This window comes from Melanerpes formicivorus, unplaced genomic scaffold (assembly GCF_026170545.1).
Source record: "Melanerpes formicivorus ecotype bairdi unplaced genomic scaffold, bMelFor1.0.p_v2 SCAF_20, whole genome shotgun sequence".
Classification (NCBI taxonomy): Eukaryota; Metazoa; Chordata; class Aves; order Piciformes; family Picidae; genus Melanerpes; species Melanerpes formicivorus.
This window is the reverse complement of record NW_027142372.1, coordinates 14986755-15005127: the sequence shown is the minus strand read 5'-3', so window position 1 is coordinate 15005127 and position 18373 is coordinate 14986755. Positions and strand designations below refer to the sequence as shown.

Genomic DNA, 18373 nt, shown 5'->3' with positions numbered 1-18373 from the left:
AAAGGGAAAGAAAAATTACTTGGCAATTTGTATCCAACAAAACAGAGTCATACAAAAAGGTTTGCCACCAGCTGGGATGTGGATTAATGTTCTAAGCAGTGAAGATATAAATGTCAGCAGTCATGCTGCACCATTACGGGTTTTTTCCCTCAGCAGTTAAAGCGTTATATTGCTTCTGTCATTAGACAGCCAAACAACAGTTTTCTTTTTACATTTTCCTCAGTAAGTCTCAGAGAAATAATTCCTGTGGAAGTGTCTGAGACAGACACAAGCTCAAACAGAAGATGAAAATGGAACAGATAGTGCGGCAGTAGCTCTTAGCTTTATTACGCAGCTCTGCCGAAGGAATGATCTTGATGTTTACCCTAGAGGAATTCGCACTCTCTAAATTCCAGGGGACATTCACATCGCTTCCCAGGAGGAAATGGTCCTGTTCTAAGAAGCATTGAGAGCTACTTCAGGCATGACAGTCAGTAGCTGTGCAGGGCTTGATTTGGTCAGCAGATTTAGACAAACTGACTGAGTCACTGGCTGAGCACGAAGTAAATTTTACTTTCCAAATGTCTAGATTATAAGAATTAAGTAAACCTAAGACATACTGACAACATCTTCACGGGGCCAGGAACTGAACATTTATGAGTACTTACCTACATTTGATCTCTCTGGCACATTGGCATGGTAGTTTTCATGAAGAAACTCAGGTGGGTTGTCATTTATATCTTGAACTTTCACAATGAATTCAGAAGGTGGTTCCAAAGGTCTGTTAGTGTTTCTGTCTACAGCTTGTGCCGTCAGAGTGTACTGAGCTCTCTCCTCCCGGTCCAGTGTCTTTGTTGCATGGATGTTCCCTGATTTGTCATCAATGACAAAAATGATTCCTGCTCCTTCACCTGAGAGAATGTATTTAATGTTTCCATCTCCAGAATCAATATCTGAATGAAGCTACAAAACAACAAGACAGACATATCTTAACAAGATGGTATACGCTTCGTATATGCCTTTATGACACAAAAGCTTTCATTAAGTCCCTGTCATTTTTGTTGTTTACAAAACCTTGTCTTACACCAGGCAATAACCCATGCTGGAGCACATGCTGTGCACACATCTGCTCCACATTCAGAGAAGCTGCCTGCAAAGACTTTCATGGTACCACATGGGCTGCCTAGGGGGGTTGTGGAGTTTCCTTCTCTGGAGATATTCAAAACCTGCCTGCATGTGCTCCTGTGTGACTTGCTCTAGGTGACCCTGCAATGGCAGGGGGGGTTGGACTGGATGATCTTTGGAGGTCCCTTCCAACCCCTAACATTCTGTGATTCTGTACTGTGCCACTGAGACCTAAGCTTTGAGATTTAAGAGAATACGTGAGAAGAATTTCATTTATTCAAATGAAATTGGAAGAGCCATTTTCACAAGGATTTTATACACTTCATAGGAATCATATTCTGCTGCAGATGCAGTGAATGAGCCAATCAGTGATTGCCAACTAGTTTTTAATGTCTCTTCTCCCAGGCGACCAGCACCAGAAGAGGGGACAGTCTCAAGTTGTGCCAAGGGAGTTTAGGCTGGATGTAAGGAAGAAGTTCTTCATAGAAAGAGTAACTGGCCACTGGAATGTGCTGCCCAGGGAGGTGGTGGAGTCACCATCCCTGGAAGTGTTTAGGAAGAGACTGGATGAGGCACTTGGTGCCACGGTTTAGTTGATTAAATGGTGTTGGGTGATAGGTTGGACTTGATGATCACAAAGGTCTTTTCCAACCTGGTTAATTTCTATTCTATTCCAGCAGAAAATTAATAGCAAGGAGAAAAATAAAAGGCAACTTATAAAATAATATTAATATGAATTAATAATAATATAAATTAATAATAGTAACTGATGAAGCAACAAGAAAACTTCTCTTACCCTTCCCACCAGTACAGGATCTGGTCCTGTGTACTCTTCTATAACAAAGAACTGATTCCAAACCCATCCTCTTTTTGAACGATGCAGAACTTGTCCTTCCTTCCCTTTCTCATGGTGCCCATGAAGTGATGGCCTTGTGTGGTTCAGCCTTTCTGTGGCCGCAGCGTGGCTGTAGCACAACATGCCCAGGCAGATGAGAGCGGCGTGTAAACAACTGTCCTCCTTCATTTTTGGTTAGTGTGTAGGCACAGGAGTATCCGAGAATCTACCCCTTCCACCTTGGAAGTCAAAAGGTTTGGGGCTAGTGAAAAGTTTCAGATCAAACGTTCTGCACATAAGATGCCTTCGCCACACATTGAACACATCACTTTAATGCTCCACGGCTTCCCAGCTTAATTCCTGAAAGAAACACAACAGGGATGATGTCATTTAACAAGTCCAAGTGCTGGGTGCTGCACTTTGGTCACTACAACCCCATGTAGTGCTGCAGGCTGGGGACAGAGTGGTTGGAGAGCAGCCAGGGAGAATGGGACCTAGGAGTACTGGTTGACAGCAGTTAAACATGAGCCAGCAGTGTGCCCAGGTAGTCAAGAAGGCCAATGGCATCCTGGCCTGCATCAGAAATAGTGTGGCCAGCAGGAGTAGGGAGGTCATTTTGCCCCTGTACTCAGCACTGATTAGGCCACACCTTGAGTACTGTGTCCAAGTCCGGGTCCCTCAGTTCAAGAAGGACACTGAGACTCCTGAATGTGTCCAGAGAAGGGCAACGAGGCTGGGGAGAGATCTTGAGCACAGACCCTGTGAGGAGAGGCTGAGGGAGCTGGGATTGTTTAGCCTGGAGAAGAGGAGGCTCAGGGGAGACCTTATTTCTCTCTACAACTACCTGAAGGGAGGCTGTAGCTAGGTGGGGGTTGGTATCTTCTCCCAGGCAACCAGCACCAGAACAAGAGGACACAGTCTCAAGCTGTGCCAGGGGAAGTTTAGGCTCAAGGCAAGGAGAAAGTTTTTGACAGAAAGAGTAATTGTCCTTTGGAAAGGGATTGGATGTGGCACTTGAAGCCATGGTTCAGTTAGTCATGAGGTGTTGGGTCACAGGTTGGACTTGATGATCTCTGAGGTCTTTTCCAGCCTTATTGATTCTATGACAAGGAGAAATCTGTCACATCTTTCATATTTCTGAGGTGCAACAAAAGTTGTTATTTTATTGAGCAAAATAAAACTTAGAAATATCTTGGGGAAATTTCCAGAAAATGAGAAGATTAAAAGATATGAATACATCTGAAATGCTGACTAATGAGTACGTTTGGTGTTTGGCTACATCTGCCACCTTGTGTCAGACTTGCTGGTTAGGGAAGTTGAAAGACAGAGAATCATATTCTCTCATGACCCTTCCAAATGGATTTAGCCCAAGATGCAAGGTAACTGTCAAAACACATCATTTATGTCTAAGCCCTCCTTGGAGCATAGGTACAAGCCTTAGATAGAAGTTGTTAAGCCACATGTTTAGATATAAAATAGATACCAAGATATTTGCATATCAAGAATATACTCTTTCTACACATGCCTGGAAAAAGGCCTTTCTATGATCAACAGACTCACATCCTGTAAATAACTATCCTTATTTTTCTAGGAGCAGTGGCTGACAGAAATTCCATCAGAAATTCCATGAGGTGTTCAAGAAAAGTGTGACCTTGGCATTTGGAAACACGGCTTAATGGCCATGGTGGTGATAGGTTGATGGTTGGGCTCCATGATTGATCTTAGACATCTTTTCCAACCAAAACATGAGTCTATGATGTAGGATTTAGGCCTTTGAAGTAGCTCTTCTAGCTCTGAAGTTATCAAAGCAGAGAAGCAACATTGATTGCCACTTCTGCTGTCTTTGTGCTGGTGATGATAAATGCCAAAACCCAATAAAAACACATTCAGATACTTTTGATATAAAATAATGATTGATTATTTGTTCCTGCTTTCCCTCTGATTTAAATTCCCTGAATTACATTGATTTCTTGCATTCTAATAATTCTTAAAACACTAGGTCAGAAGTAATAGTTGAAGCAGAAATTGCATCATAGAGTGAAACCTGAACTAAGGTCTACAGCTGCAGCAGCAAACAATTCATCATAAAAGCCACTTTGACTTGTCCCTGGGGGTTCCAATATATTCTCCTTCAATCTTTACAGAACAGCCAATATTCACAAGGTTCCTACATTGTTTGTTTCAGCTTTCAGTGTAATTCACTTTACTCTCCAAAAAGATACAAATAAATGTGATATTCATACAGGCACAGCTATAAATACATGTTACCACCTTTAAAACAAAACGAGCTTTTATGATAAATAAGGAGATCTTAAGCACTGTTATTTGTAGCAGAGAAAATGTGAATATAGGCAAAAGCTTGAACCTGTACCACATCCTGTAACTCCAGCAACAGGGAAATATCTCACTAGTACTGAGGACACAGAGCTGTTGGATTGAGGCCAGAGGAGGGCCACAAAGATGATCTAAGGGCTGGAGTACCTCTGCTAGGAGGATAGGCTGAGGGAGCTGGGGGTGTTCAGCCTGGAGAAAACTCCTGGGGGAACCTTAGAGCTGCCTTCCAATACCTGAAGGGATCCTACAGAAAGGCTGCAGAGGGTCTTTTCATGAGGGTGTCTAGAGAAAGAGCAAGGGGAAATGGTTTGAGGCTGAGAGAGATAAGGTTTAGATTGGATCTTAGGAAGAAGTTCTTCAGTACAAGGGTGGTGAGATTCTGGAATAGGTTGCCCAGAGAGGCTGTGGATGTCTCCTGCATGGGAGTGTGAAGTCTGGGTTGGATGAGGCCTTGAGCAGCTGAGTCTAGTTCAGAGGTGTTGCTGCCCATGGTGGGGAGGTTGGAGTAGATGATCTCCAAGATCCCTTCCAACCTGAGCCATTCTATGACCTTGGGCTGACTTTCTCAAACCACTAGCGGTCGTGCCCTCCCTCTGCGCAGTTACATAAAAACACCCCCCCAACACTGACAGACCAGGCCTTGCAAATGATCCTTAAATAAGGAACTAAATATTTGGGATTATTTCCTCTTGTCCTGCCACTTGTTGCATTTTAATGACAAGAGCAGCCATGGAAGTGAAGTCTGGGCTGTTTTAAAACTTCCGTCATCGTATTTATAGCAAAAAATAATCCCAAACATCCCTGCCGACTTCCTCTGAGCCATTAAAAGACCATGTGCCAAATCAGAACAGACTAAACAATCTTACTGATTCGTCTAGGCCATGACTTCTGGATGACAGATTAAAATAGCAATTGTTCTCAGGAATACACTTGGCAGAAAACAGTTCAAGAGCACAGCGTAGCAATATAATAATGGATGATTATGGCCTCAAATGGTTTGCAAAAGTATCAAGTAAATATAGCAAGTCCCAGTCCAAATGAGATTTCAGCTGTAATTCCAATTAGCTGAAAAGATGAATGATTTATTTTACAATAATTTTATCACCAGACAAGGAAATTAATAGCTTTTTAATGACAGAATAAATATTGGATCATATTAGCTCTGGAGTTAAAAGTGCCTGAGTTTTGGGCAGAAGGACGGAGGGGCAGGCACAGCTGGCTGAGCACCCCCACTGTCCATTAAGGCAGGGAGGGACATGGGGGGGCCAGGCAATGCACACAGCTTTGTCACATGGGCCTCTTCCATGCCATCAGCAAAGCTAACAAGAACCTAGGCGTTCAGTCTGGAGAAGAGAAGGCTCCAAGGAGACCTAATTGTGGCTTTCCAGTATCTGAAGGGGGCTACAAGAAAGCTGGGGAGAGACTCTTTAGGGTGTCAGCGAGTGATAGGACTGGGGGGAATGGAACCAAACTAGAAATGGCTAGATTCAGACTGGATGTTAGGAAGAAGTTCTTCCCCATGAGGGTGGTGAGACACTGGAACAATTAGCCCAGGGCAGTGGTGGAAGCCTCATCCCTGGAGGTTTTCAAAGCCAGGCTGGATGTGGCTTTGAGCAACCTGATGTAGTGTGTGTTGTCCCTGCCCATAGCAGAGGGGTTGGAACTAGACAATCCTTGAGGTCCCTTCTAACCCTAACAATTCTCTGACTCTATGATCTGCTCTTGGGATAGGGCTTTTCTGAGCAGCCTCAGAAACCATACTTCAACATTTAACTCAAGTAGTTAGCTAAGATTCTCTTTCTTCCTCGAACACTGTAATTGGGGTCATAGAAAACAAGCATTTCATGTGGGGAAAAAAAAGAGGCAGGAAAAAAAGATTTTTACATGAAATAATCAGCCAGGTCCCACTGAGCCCATAGTGGTTAATCTGTAGGGCATATCATGTATTTAACTACTTTGGGAATCATTTAATAAAACACATGAATTGAGTGATGTAGAACAGTTGTGTGCACAACTGCTTCATTACTCATGTGCATTGGTGAATGTATGCAGGGCAGCGTGAAGGCAGGAGTTCAGGCTGCCATGGATATTTTTATCCCCTTGGAGACTGCTGTATTCAAATACCTGATGGCTAAGAATTTTCAAGAAATTCCTGCTTATGAAAATATCTTTGAAGAATACCAGGTCTTGTTGCAGAAAGCTATCCAGCCCTAACCAGTGAGGTTCATAGTAGCAGTCAGGGTTGGAAGGGACCACAAGGATCAGCTAGTTCCAACCCCCCTGCCATGGGCAGGGACACCCCACACTACATCAGGCTGGCCAGAGCCTCATCCAGCCTGGTCTTAAACACCTCCAGGGACAACCACCTCCCTAGACAAGCCATTTCAGGGCTTCACCACTCTCATGGGGAAGAACTTCCTCCTCACATCCAGCCTGAATCTCCCCGTCTCCAGCTTCATTCCATTCCCCCTAGTCCTATCACTACCTGAGATCCTGAGAAGTCCCTCCCCAGCCTTCCTGTAGGCCCCCTTGAGATACTGGAAGGCCACAATTAGGTCACCTCAGAGCCTTCTCTTCTCCAGACTCAACAGCCCCAGGTTCACATATTTTGATAACCTAACATTTCATTCTGATTTCATTTTTTTTCCTGTTTAGCAAAACTTTTTTCTCTTGACTGGTGTGGAAACAGCTAAGATTGTAGGAGTATCCTACTGCAGAGGGATTCTAGGCCAAGGCAAGGTCTGTATGTGCTAAATACATCAATAAAATCTTTACAGAACTGGTGATTTTCATCTCCAGCGACAGAAGTCACCTTAAAAATGCTAAGTTTTGTAGAATCCTATTCTGAGTTCTCTCAAATCCTGTGAAAGGAAATCTTAATCCCTTGCATTTTTAAGTTGTGGTTTATAGCACTGTATTGGATTACTGAGATGTTTAAAGCCAATAATCCCCAGCTGCTCCAAAGAATAGTTTTTGAAATGTAGCCACATTTTCCTGGAGCAGCTTGGAGACTCAGTATTAGGGAAAGCACTGATGAAATCATCAAATGATGCCTCTTTGAAACCAGAAGTCATTTTGTAGGAAAGAGGTAGGGAAAAAATGACCTCCTAACTAATATAATGTGATATATCCTTCAGTATCCACCTCTGAAATTATCATGGAAGGAAAGTACTTTCACCAGGCTTTGATTTAATTTGTACTCATTCAAGAAGAGTGAAATTGCCATTTAGTGTACCTTACACAAAGCAGCAGAAAGAAGGAAGACAACTTAGTACATTATGAAGTGAATGGCACAGAAATAAGCCTGAGAGAATGATATTAAAGGGCTTGGGAAATGAAAAATGGCTGTAAACAGAGTTTTACATTTACTTGCTGCCCTGGGGAGATCCACTTAAGATAAATGTGAGAGAGACTGTCTGTTTGGGAGCATAAACTCTGGAGGAAAACAACAAGGAAGAAGAAAGGTAGTCTTATTAAAGAACATGGTGATTGATAGAGTCATTTGAAGTAATGACTAAGCTCTTCGTGGAGTTTATTTTAAATAGTAATTGTGTTCCTGTGCATCTCCAATTGGAATTCTCATAATTTCATGTGTACTTAAAGGCCAATACATCTGCAGCCTGTGCCCGTGCGAGTTTCAATGTAGTCTGCTCTTCTGTAAGTGGCTATAAGTGACACCCTGCAGAGGAAAGAAATGATAGCTAAAGTCAACTTAATTCCAGCTACTAATGCTCTACTTACATGCTAAAGCAACTCTGATTTTATTTTCCCCTCTAAGAATTTATACTTATGAATAGCTCAATAACACTCATGCTGTGACTGACAGTCATTTGGGTTTACCCTAAAAATGAGACAGAAAATCAGCACTAAAGACTGAAAATCTATCACAACCTAATGACTACAGATGTGCCTATGCAGCTACCAAACCCAATCAGAAAGAATTCCAACAAGTAATCCATTTCAGACCTGATCTGTAATCTTCCATTGAAGGGCTGAAAGCCTCCATGCAATCAGAAACCTAAACCCAGTCTGTGGTGTTGCACTCACAGCTTCATTTCTAAAGGAGCTTCAGCAGTGCTGCTGAAATGCCAGAAGTATTACAGCATCTTGTGTGGTCTTTACATGATGAATGTGCTCCTCTACAGAAGGTTTTTTTCCACTTTGAATGTAATTCTGTTAGACTATTTGATCCCCTGGTCCCTTTCACAGATGCACAGAACGGTTGGGTTTGAAAGGGACCTCTGGAGATCAAGTCCAAATCTCCTGCCAAACCAGGATCACATAAAGGTCACACAGGAACACATCCAGGCAGGTTTTGAATGTCTCCAGAGATGCCTCTCTGGGCAGCCTGCTCCAGTGCTCCAGTATGCTTAAACTAAAGAATTTCCTCATGTTTATATGGAACTCTTTATATTCAAGTTTGTACTCATTACTCCTTGTCCTGTCACTGGGCACCACTGAAAACAGACTGATCCTATCCTCCTGCTGCCCACCCTTGAAGTATTGATCAGAGTTGATGAGACTCTCCCTCAGTCTTCTCTTTTCCCCAATTCTCTGAGTTTTTCATCTCAGGAAAGAGATGTTCCAGTCCCCTAATCAGGTCTCCCTCAAGAAGGAAAGCTTATGATAAAAGATTTGCCCCTTTGGAAGCACATGCAAAGCACCCTGGCAACACTTTAAGTCTAGCAACCACTGCAGTTCTCATTTAGAGAGGTTCCCATAATTAAGTTCTCTGTAACACTTATCTTTATAGAACTTGACAAGTCACTGAATTACTACAAGTCCCTTTCTCAAATACATTTGCTAGAGCAAGAAAGGTGAGAGCTAAATTCCTAATCAAAGAGCCTTCTCCTTTTCTCATCTTTCTTGGAGCTGTAGAGGAAAGAGTTCAGATCCTTCAGTCATACACACAAAAGGGGTTGGGTTTTTTTCTGATAGTTTGCTGAACTGTTCCAGTTTAGTGCAAATGTCTCCCATAAAGAGCATAAAAGCCACTTTGATTCTTTTTAAATAAAAAATGGAATCAATAATTAACTTTTTCATAGGCAGAGCTGTGCTGTGAACAGATCTATTTTGGCTCCACAGCACAAGATGTCAAAGGATTCAAACACATTCCTCAGACAGCTGCAATAGCTCTAATGAAGGAGACCATCTCTGTTTAGGTACCTAATGGGAGGCTACAGCAACACTGCAGATTTAAATCATTATTACAATACCAAAAAAAAAATCTGAGAGTACAGAACCATAGACTTCTTTTGGTGGGAAAGGCCTCTAAGATCACTGAGTTATCATCAACCCAAAACCACCATGGCTATCAAACCATGTCTCAAAGTGCCATGTGCACCTGCCCCTTGAACATCTCCAGGGATGATGTCTCCACCACCTCCCTGGGCAGCCTGTTCCAATGTCTGACCACTCTTGTAGGAAAGAATTTTTTCCTAATATCCAAATTAGACCACCCCTGGTAGATGTCTTTTTCTAATTAGTCATGAGATGTTGGGTAATAGGTTGGACTTGATGATCTCTGATATCTTTTCCAACCATATTGGTTCTATGATTCTATGATTTCCATTTAACTTAAAGCCCAAACACACAACCAATCACAAACACCACCTTCATTAGTTACAGCTTTCCCTTTGGCTTGCTGTGCAGCCCTACCTGCTCTGAGTACAAAGCAGAGGAGTTATCTCTGCTCTAGTGAGGCTGCATCTGGAATACTGTGTCCAGTTCTGGGCCCCTCAGTTCAAGAAGGACCTTGGGGAACTGCCTGCAAGAGTATAGCACAAAGCCACAAAGCTGCTGAAGGCAGTGGAACATCTCCCTATGAGGACAGGCTGAGGGGGGCTCTTGAGCTTGGAGGAGGCTGAGGGGGGACCTCATTCAAGTTTATAAGGATGTGCAGGGCAGTATCTGTTCAGTGATGTCCAATGACAGGACAAAGGACAATGGGTGCAAGCTGGAGCAGAGGAGGTGCTACAGGAACAGAAGGGGAAACTTTTTCACTGTGAGGGTGACAGAGCCCTGGAGCAAGCTGCCCAGAGAGGATGTGAAGTCTCCTTCTCTGGTTGCATTCCTGTGTGATCCTACTAGGTGATCCTGCTCTGTCAGGAGGATTTGCACTGGATGACCTTTCAAGGTTCCTTCTAACCGCTAACATTCTGTGACTCTGTGACTTCCAGGAGTCTGAAGCTACAAAGACTAAGCCATTAATTCCCAATATTGTGGTACAAGCCCAAAAAAACCCAGGAGGAGCTAAGGTAGAACAGAACAGAATTAACCAGGTTGGAAAAGACCTTTGAGATCATCAAGTCCAACCTATCACCCAACACCATCTAATCGACTAAACCATGGTGCCAAGTGCCTCATCCAGTCTCCTCTTAAACACCTCCAGTGACGGTGACTCCACCACCTCCCTGGGCCGCCCAGGTGATGCAGTTAGATGCCAAGCATATAAATAGCACAGCAAAGACGGACGTGTCAGCTTGCACTTGCAATTTGTTTTTCAAGCAAGTGATTCAGTATATTTTGCACAAACATAATTCATTTGGAGTTAAATCTGTTCATTACATATTTGTAACTGATTAGATGAACCACTAATAGATCCCAGAGACTATGTGCACTATTTCTGACCTATAATTACAGATGATTGCAACAAAACAATTTCTTGTTCTTCTGACAGAAACCAGTAATAGCAATAGCTTCAAGGCAGTGCCTTGCTATAATTGAATGATTGATTAATTTTTTTGGGTACCATGTTATCAAGAGGCAAAACTTGAATCCCTGAAGTTGTGCCAGGGGAGGTTTAGGTTGGATACTGGGGAAAATTTTCTTTGCTGCAAGAGTGGCCAGGAATTGGAAGAGGCTGCCCAGGGAGGTGGAGGAGTCACTGTCCCTGGAGGTGTTCAAGAAATGTGTGGACATGGCCCTTCAGGACAGGGATTAATGGCCATGGTGGTCTTAGGTTGATGGTTGGACTCAGTGATCCTAGAGGTCTTTTTCAACCCAAACAATTCTATGCTTCTCTACAGCTGCTCTTGCATAAAATCCCTAGTTTCAGAAACTGACATTCCACAGAAAGTTGGTCATGGGAAACCGGCAAAAAAAATAAGCATTTGTTTAATGAGATGTCTGCTGTTTGTAGCCAGAGCTATGAATCACCTACAGTTAGACAGATTCTGAAGTAGGTCCAGAGGAGGGCCACAAAAATGATCAGGGAGTTGGAGAACCTCTCCTGTGGGGACAGGCTGAGTTGGGGCTGTTCAGCATGGAGAAGAGAAGGCACCAGGGAAACCTTCCAGCAGCCTTCCAATACCTGAAGAAAGATACAAGAATCACAGACTATATCTGGTTGGAATAGACCTCTAAGATTGGCCTGTCCAACCTTCTGAAAGGGAAAGCTGGGGAAGAACTTTTGCAAAGGCTTGTAGTGACAGGATGAGAGGCAATGGCTTTGAGCTGGAAGAGGGGAGACTGAGCCTGGAGATGAGGAAGAAATTCTTAGCAGTGAGGGTGGTGAGACACTGGAACAGGTTGTCCAGGGAGATTGTGAAGGCCCCCTCCCTGGAGGGGTTCGAGGCCAAGCTGGACAGGGCCTTGAGCAGCCTGAGCTAGTAGAAGGTGTCAAAAGAGTAGGACTAAGCTTTTTAATTTTCACATCAAACAGACCCTTGTGTTCTGCACATTTTCTACCCAAATGCTATTTTCAAAAAGCTGCCAGTGTGATATCACTATTTCAATCCAACCAATTTCCCTTCAAGTCACCCACTGTGGTAATTAAACCAAAATGTCCTCTTGCACTAGATGTGATTTCTGTGGAAAGGGAAACCATTATGGCAAAGAGAGATGAGAAAGGATGTCACCAAGCATTATGTTTCTAAATACATTGGTACTTGTTACAGTTATAGGAAGAAGGATGGAATGCTTAGTAACTTTGAACCTTTTTGGGTTTTGTGCAGGAAACGTCAACCTGAGAGTGGAAATAAACAAACTAAAATGATTGCTGACAGTCCTGGGAGTGGAAAGAGAAAGAAAATGGAAGTTGTGTCAATAGAAAGCTTTTAAAGACCATCCATGTTAAGCCCAAGAGAGCTGCTGTGAACTAGAATCCCAAATTACCACGTTAGAAGCAAGTAGCTGGTGGGCAAGATGAAAGTGACTGAAAGCCCAAGAGTAATAAGCAATGGTGTTGCATTAAACAGCATTTCCCAAATAAATCAGGTTTGCAAAAGCATGAGGCTTTGGAGACCAGGTTACTATGATTCTGTTAAGAAAGTCCAGTGTATGGCAAGTCATCAGATCAAACAGCTCTCATCTCTGTCAATTTTATCACCTCTCACAGAGAGAAATGAGGCTTTCAGCAGGCCAAGTAATTGTCAAGCGCATAACTTGATGTTTCATCTGTACTTTCCCTCTTGATTACAAGCCAGGCTAAAATTGTGAGTTGCAGCCTGTTGAGTGCACTTGGAGTGTTGTTCACGTTTTTGTTTTTCAGATTAAGCTTTTTCTAAAGTTTGATAAAGATTCTTTGTTGAAATTTGTCATATACTTGGCTAAGCAACCTGTAGCATCTACCAATTTTGTCATCAGAACAGGCTGACATAACCTTCTGTCTTGTTCTCTGCTATTCTATCTCAGACTGCACCAGAAGTGGTGAAGGGAGGTTGGAGTAAGGAAGGGACCATTGAATCAATAAGGTTGAAAAAGACCTCAGAGATCATGAAGTCCAACCTATCACCCAACACCTCATGACTAACTAAAGCATGGCTTCAAGTGCCTCATCCAATCCCCTCTTGAACACCTCCAGGGATGGTGACTCCACCACCTCCCTGGGCAGCACATTCCAATGGCCAATCACTCTTTCTGGGAAGAACTTTATCCTCACCTCCAGCCTAAACTTTCCCTGGCACAGCTTCAGACTGTGTCCTCTTCATCTGTTGCTGGTTGCCTGGGAGTAGAGACCAACCCCCACCTGGCTACTACCTCCTTTCAGGTAGTTGCAGACAGCAATAAGGTCTCCCCTGAGCTTCCTCTTCTCCAGGCTAAACAACACAAGCTCCCTTAGCTTCTCCTCACAGGGCTTGTGCTCAAGACCTCTCCCCAGCCTCATTGCCCTTCTCTGGACACATTCAAGAGTCTCAATGTCCTTCTTAAATTGAGTGGCCCAGAACTGGACGCAGTACTCAAGGCATGGCCTAGGACCAGATGTTGACCCTTCATTGCTGGGTCAAAGGTTGGACTGGACGATCTTGAAGGTCTCTTCCAACCAGGTATGTTCTGTGATTCTACGAAGCACTACAGTGGCATGTGCTGGTTTTGTTCATGTCACAAGGAACCTGGAATGCTCCATTTAAAAGCCTATGCAAAATTCCAGTGGCTGTGTTTTTCTTTGTGTAGAATGCTGAACACCTCCATCTGCCTTATTCCTCTAATTCCCTCTGGTAAATAATAGAAGGTTGCACGAAACTTGCCCATATGGAATAGTCATTTGAATTTCCCCATAGTGCTTTTACAATATCACATCCAAGGATAGTGATATGGTGCTCTTCTACAATGCTAAGCCTGTATTTTCCTACCACACTGAAGACCTAAAGACAGTGTTTACAGCTTAAAAGCTCAGGAGAGTGATCAAAAGGAAAAGGAATGATCTGGTACCATTTGTTTGTCACCTACGATAAAAAATAGCTTCCTGCAAATCCAGTAGTTAGAGAGAATAAAGTACCAGACGGGGACCAGCTGGAGAAACTGGATCTGGGGATTCATCCAAGAACAGGGAACATCTTTCTGAGCAGACAGACATATTTCTTGTTCAAATGCAAGGGCTGTCAGGTTAAACACTGCCTTAAAAAAAAAAAAAAGAAAGAAAAGAAAAGAAGAAAGAAAGAAAGAAAGATTATGGCTTTAAAAAAACCCACACTTTCTACAAATGTGAACCCTTTTTGGCTTAAGCTTTAGGCTGGGGTCAGAGTGGCTGGACAGCAGCCAGGCAGAAGTCACCTAGGGACACTGACAGCAGAGTGAACATGGGCCAGCAGTGTGCCCAGGTGGCCAAGAAGGCCAATGGCATCCTGGCCTGTATGAGGAATAGTGTGGCCAGCAGGAGCAGGGAACTCACTCTGCCCTGTACTCGGCACTGGTTAGGCTACACCTTGAGTCCTGTGTCCAGTTCTGGGCCCCTCAGTTCAAGAAGGACATTGAGACTCTTGAACGTGTCCAGAGAAGGGCAACAAGGCTGGGGAGAGGCCTTGAGCACAAGGCCTATGAGGAGAGGCTGAGGGAGCTGGGGTGGCTTAGCCTGGAGAAGAGGAGGCTCAGGGGAGATCTTATTGCTCTCTACAACTACCTGAAAGGAGGTTGTAGACAGGAGGGGGTTGGTCTCTTCTCCCAGGCAACCAGCACCAGAACAAGAGGACACAGTCTCAAGCTGTGCCAGGGGAGGTTTAGGCTGGAGGTGAGGAGAAAGTTCTACCCAGAAAGAGTAATTGGCCATTGGAATGTGCTGCCCAGAGAGGTGGTGGAGTCATCGTCCCTGGAAATGTTCAAAAAGGGATTGGACGTGGCACTTGGTGCCATGGTTTAGTTAGTCATGAGGTGTTGGGTGACAGGTTGGACTTGATGATCTCTGAGGTCTTTTCCAGCCTTATTGATTCTATGATTCTACGATTTTACGATTCAGCAAAAGGGCTTAGAATCAGCCCTGAAGAGTGGTAAATATATCTTACAAGCAGGAAGAACTCATTAAGAAGGTCACAGGTGGGTACTTGTGATAGAATGTTTGTAAACAGCTATAACTAAACCCATCTGTAATGCATGACATGAATGTTTGTGCAAGAATAAGATTGCTAAGATGAATGTTTACTAGATGCCTATTTAATAAAAGGGTGTAATTAACAATACAAAAAATAACAGAATATTTCCATGTGCAACCTCAACTTGTCACAATTTCAGAGCTCTCTATGCCAGTAAAACTGTATTACCACTGCTTCCAGCATGCTAAAGGCTGTGTGTGAGGCTACCAGCACAGTCCTCAGGACCCATGACTACTTGTTACATCTCAAGGGACATCTGTGGGCTTCACAGAATCACAGTAGGCATTGTTTGGAAGAGATCTTGAAAGGTCATCTTGTCCAGCCCCTCCTGCAGTCAGCAGGGACACCTCCAAATAGATCAGGCTACACAGGGTCCCACCAAGCCTGACCTTGGATGTTTCCAGGGATGGGGCTTCAACCACATCTCAGGGCTTTGGCTAACTCACTTGGCTGTAGCAGGTTATCTGAGTACCAGGTCATTTGTTTTGGCTTTTTGTTTAGCTTTGGATTGACTATGTTGTACAGTTCAGAGCTGGGGCTGTTTAGCCTGGAGAAGAGAAGACTCCAGGGAAACCTTCTAGTGGCCTTCAAGTACCCAAATGGAGCCTACAAGAAACCTGGGGAGGGACTTTTTACAAGAGCTTGTGGTGATAGGACAAGGGGAAGTACCTTCAAGACGGAAGAGGAGAGATTTAGACAGGAGATTAGGAGGAAATTCTTTATAGTGAGGGTGGGGAGACACTGGAACAGGTTGCCCAGGGAGGCTGTGGATGCCCCCTCCCTGAAGGTGTTCAAAGCCAGGCTGGATGAGCCTTCATTACCCTGGGCTGGTGGGAGGTGTCCCTTCCTGCGGCAGGGGGGGTTGGAAATACATTATCTTTAAGGTTCTTTCCTACCCAAACCAGTCTATGATTCTATGATGACAATAAGTGTAGGCCTCAGGGCTGTAAACTGTTCACATGGGGTCAGCTACTGGCCAGAGAACAAACACAGCCTTGGAAGCTGCACAAAACCAGTTTCAGAGAAAACAGAGAACAAAGGGCAATATTTTATAGGCATAAATCACACCATTCCCAGTAAAACTGCATGTCACATGGAACTACAGGCCAGTGAAGAAAGTGCAAGGCATGGAGATGTGGAGCATGTTTGCAAACAGAGAAATGACTCCAGATGGGTTCTGGAATAAGGAGGAGGGAATCATCTTTGTAGTGCTCTGGAATGCAAAACTCTGCATCTCCATCCCTGCCTGAAGACATCTGCCTGACAGGCAGCTGCTAAGGAATGTGGCACCAGAGAAAGGGCAGATATAAGAAAGCTTGTGTGCATCACTTTAAAGTGGACATAATAGTACACTCTTGGCCTGACATATAACTGTTGTTCCCTTGGCCTAAATGAGCTCCACGAGCTGTAGCATGATAAACTGAGGGTGACTTCTAGCAACCTGGATGCAACACACTGGTAACAGCTCACAGGAAAATTGATTCAGTGAAATAAAAGGCAACATTGCCAACCATGTGTGAGCTCATGTTAAAAGCAATGCAGCCTGTGCTGAAAGGAGGCAACAGCATGGGGGGAGCAGAAGTAAGCTGGACAATGACTGGGCCAAGAGAGCACCAGCCTCTGCTTATGAGTTGGTTCTGACAGCCATTAAAAAAGCCATTGCCATTCTTTTCTTTACTGGGAAGCTATCCCACTTAAACTTTTAATTGATCTTCATTTTTGTTAAATCAAAGCAGTTTTTTTAAGCAAATCAAATCACTACAGATCTAAAAAGAGGAAAAAGAGAAAGAAAGAAAGAAAAGTTAATTCCATCTGATGTGAGGTTTCTTGAATACAGAACTATTGTGTTAGTCTGTTTATCCTGGGAGCAGCAAAGCAGCAGTAACCACTGGGTCACTAGCTGTACTGTGAAACAGCACAACACAGTCTTTGTTGAGCTGTCCTTGGACTGAGTCATTGTGATTCACTGAAAGACCCTTCCCTGTGATGGGGCTGCTCTCTCCTGTGCCTTTTACAGGGCAGAGAGGGAGGGAAAACAAATGCTATCTTTGGGCATGGACATAGCAATGAAGCTTGCAGTTAGTAGCCAGGCCTGAAAGGAGCAGCTCATTAGTGAGTGCTAAATGTGCAAAACTCATTTCCTTGAAAAATGAAGAGCAATATTCCTCTCTCCAGCATGCTGCAACTCATACATGTTGCCTGCAGCGAAAGTAAGAAAACAGCTCAGGAGGTCAAGGGAGACTCTTTTGGTTGGGTGGTTATTTTTGCTTCAGTGCAGCCTGGGTTCACAAAATAGAGCTTATAGCATGAAACTTAGCCAAGAATGCCAGGAGGCCTCTCTGAGTGACCAGATTTTGAGGTTACATAATCTGTTTTTCTGTTCTGGGGGCAGAGAAGGGAGAATGGGAGGCCATGCACCCAAGCTGTCTTCTAAGAGTAGGTATGAACCTGTAAAAGGGGATTAGATCCCAGAACCATGACTCTTCAGTGGTTTAGGCTGTTGTTCCTACAAGAAGACCATGAACAAAAACAGGACTACAGAACACCCTGCAGAGTCAGTCTCATATTTGATTCCAAACACTACACTGGTTCAGACTTCCCCTTTTCTGGCCTCTCCTGTTAGCCCATTGAATTCATTACAAGGTTGTGGCCACCGGCCAAAACAAATGGTTAATGCATCCCAGAGCCTATATTCTTTGAAATAACTTCTGAGACAGGAATTTATAGCATTGCTATAATAAAACTCAGATTTCAACATGAAAGTATAAGTCTGTGTGCTTGCCACACATACCAGAATTAATACAGAAAATGTGAACCATGAAACCCTGAGGGAAGTAGGAAAGTACACAGTAACATGGAGAAGGAGGCCATTAGGACTTGGTTACACCTTTAAGAATAACCTTAAGCAAGAGATAAATCACATCTGATGTTACACAGGTAGCAGCAATGGACCTAACAGAAATGTCATTAAATCACAAATGTCTCACTGTTTGTGGCACACTACAGAAGAGCGACAGTCCCTACAACCAGCAACTTTAGAATCATAGAATCAATAAGGTCGGAAAGACCTCAAAGATCATCCAGTCCAACCTGTCCTAGACTGGTCTAGAGCAGTGGCTACCTCAGATAAGCAAAGATGGGATTGAGTCCTAGCTCTGCCCTCACATTTGCCCATCCATGCCTCTGCACAGCCCTGAGAAAATTACACCTTTTGCTGTTTAATGTGTTCTAATACATTCTCTTTCATGAAGGGGGCCTACAGGAAGGCTGGGGAAGGACTTCTCAAGATCTCAGG

General features: G+C 43.7%; 1 protein-coding gene across 3 annotated transcripts in view; it reads right to left on the bottom strand.

The window, feature by feature from the left end:
• Nucleotides 1–18373, bottom strand: part of CDH11 (cadherin 11) — a 90946-nt gene that overhangs the window by 20911 nt on the left and 51662 nt on the right. For all 3 annotated transcript variants that reach the window (XM_068150891.1, XM_068150890.1, XM_068150892.1), the window contains 2 exons: nucleotides 1901–2299; nucleotides 648–942 (listed from right to left, as the gene is read on the bottom strand). In XM_068150891.1, coding sequence (XP_068006992.1) covers nucleotides 648–942; nucleotides 1901–2128 — 523 coding nt within the window. In that variant the 5' untranslated portion in view covers nucleotides 2129–2299. The remainder of the gene's footprint in view (nucleotides 1–647; nucleotides 943–1900; nucleotides 2300–18373) is intronic.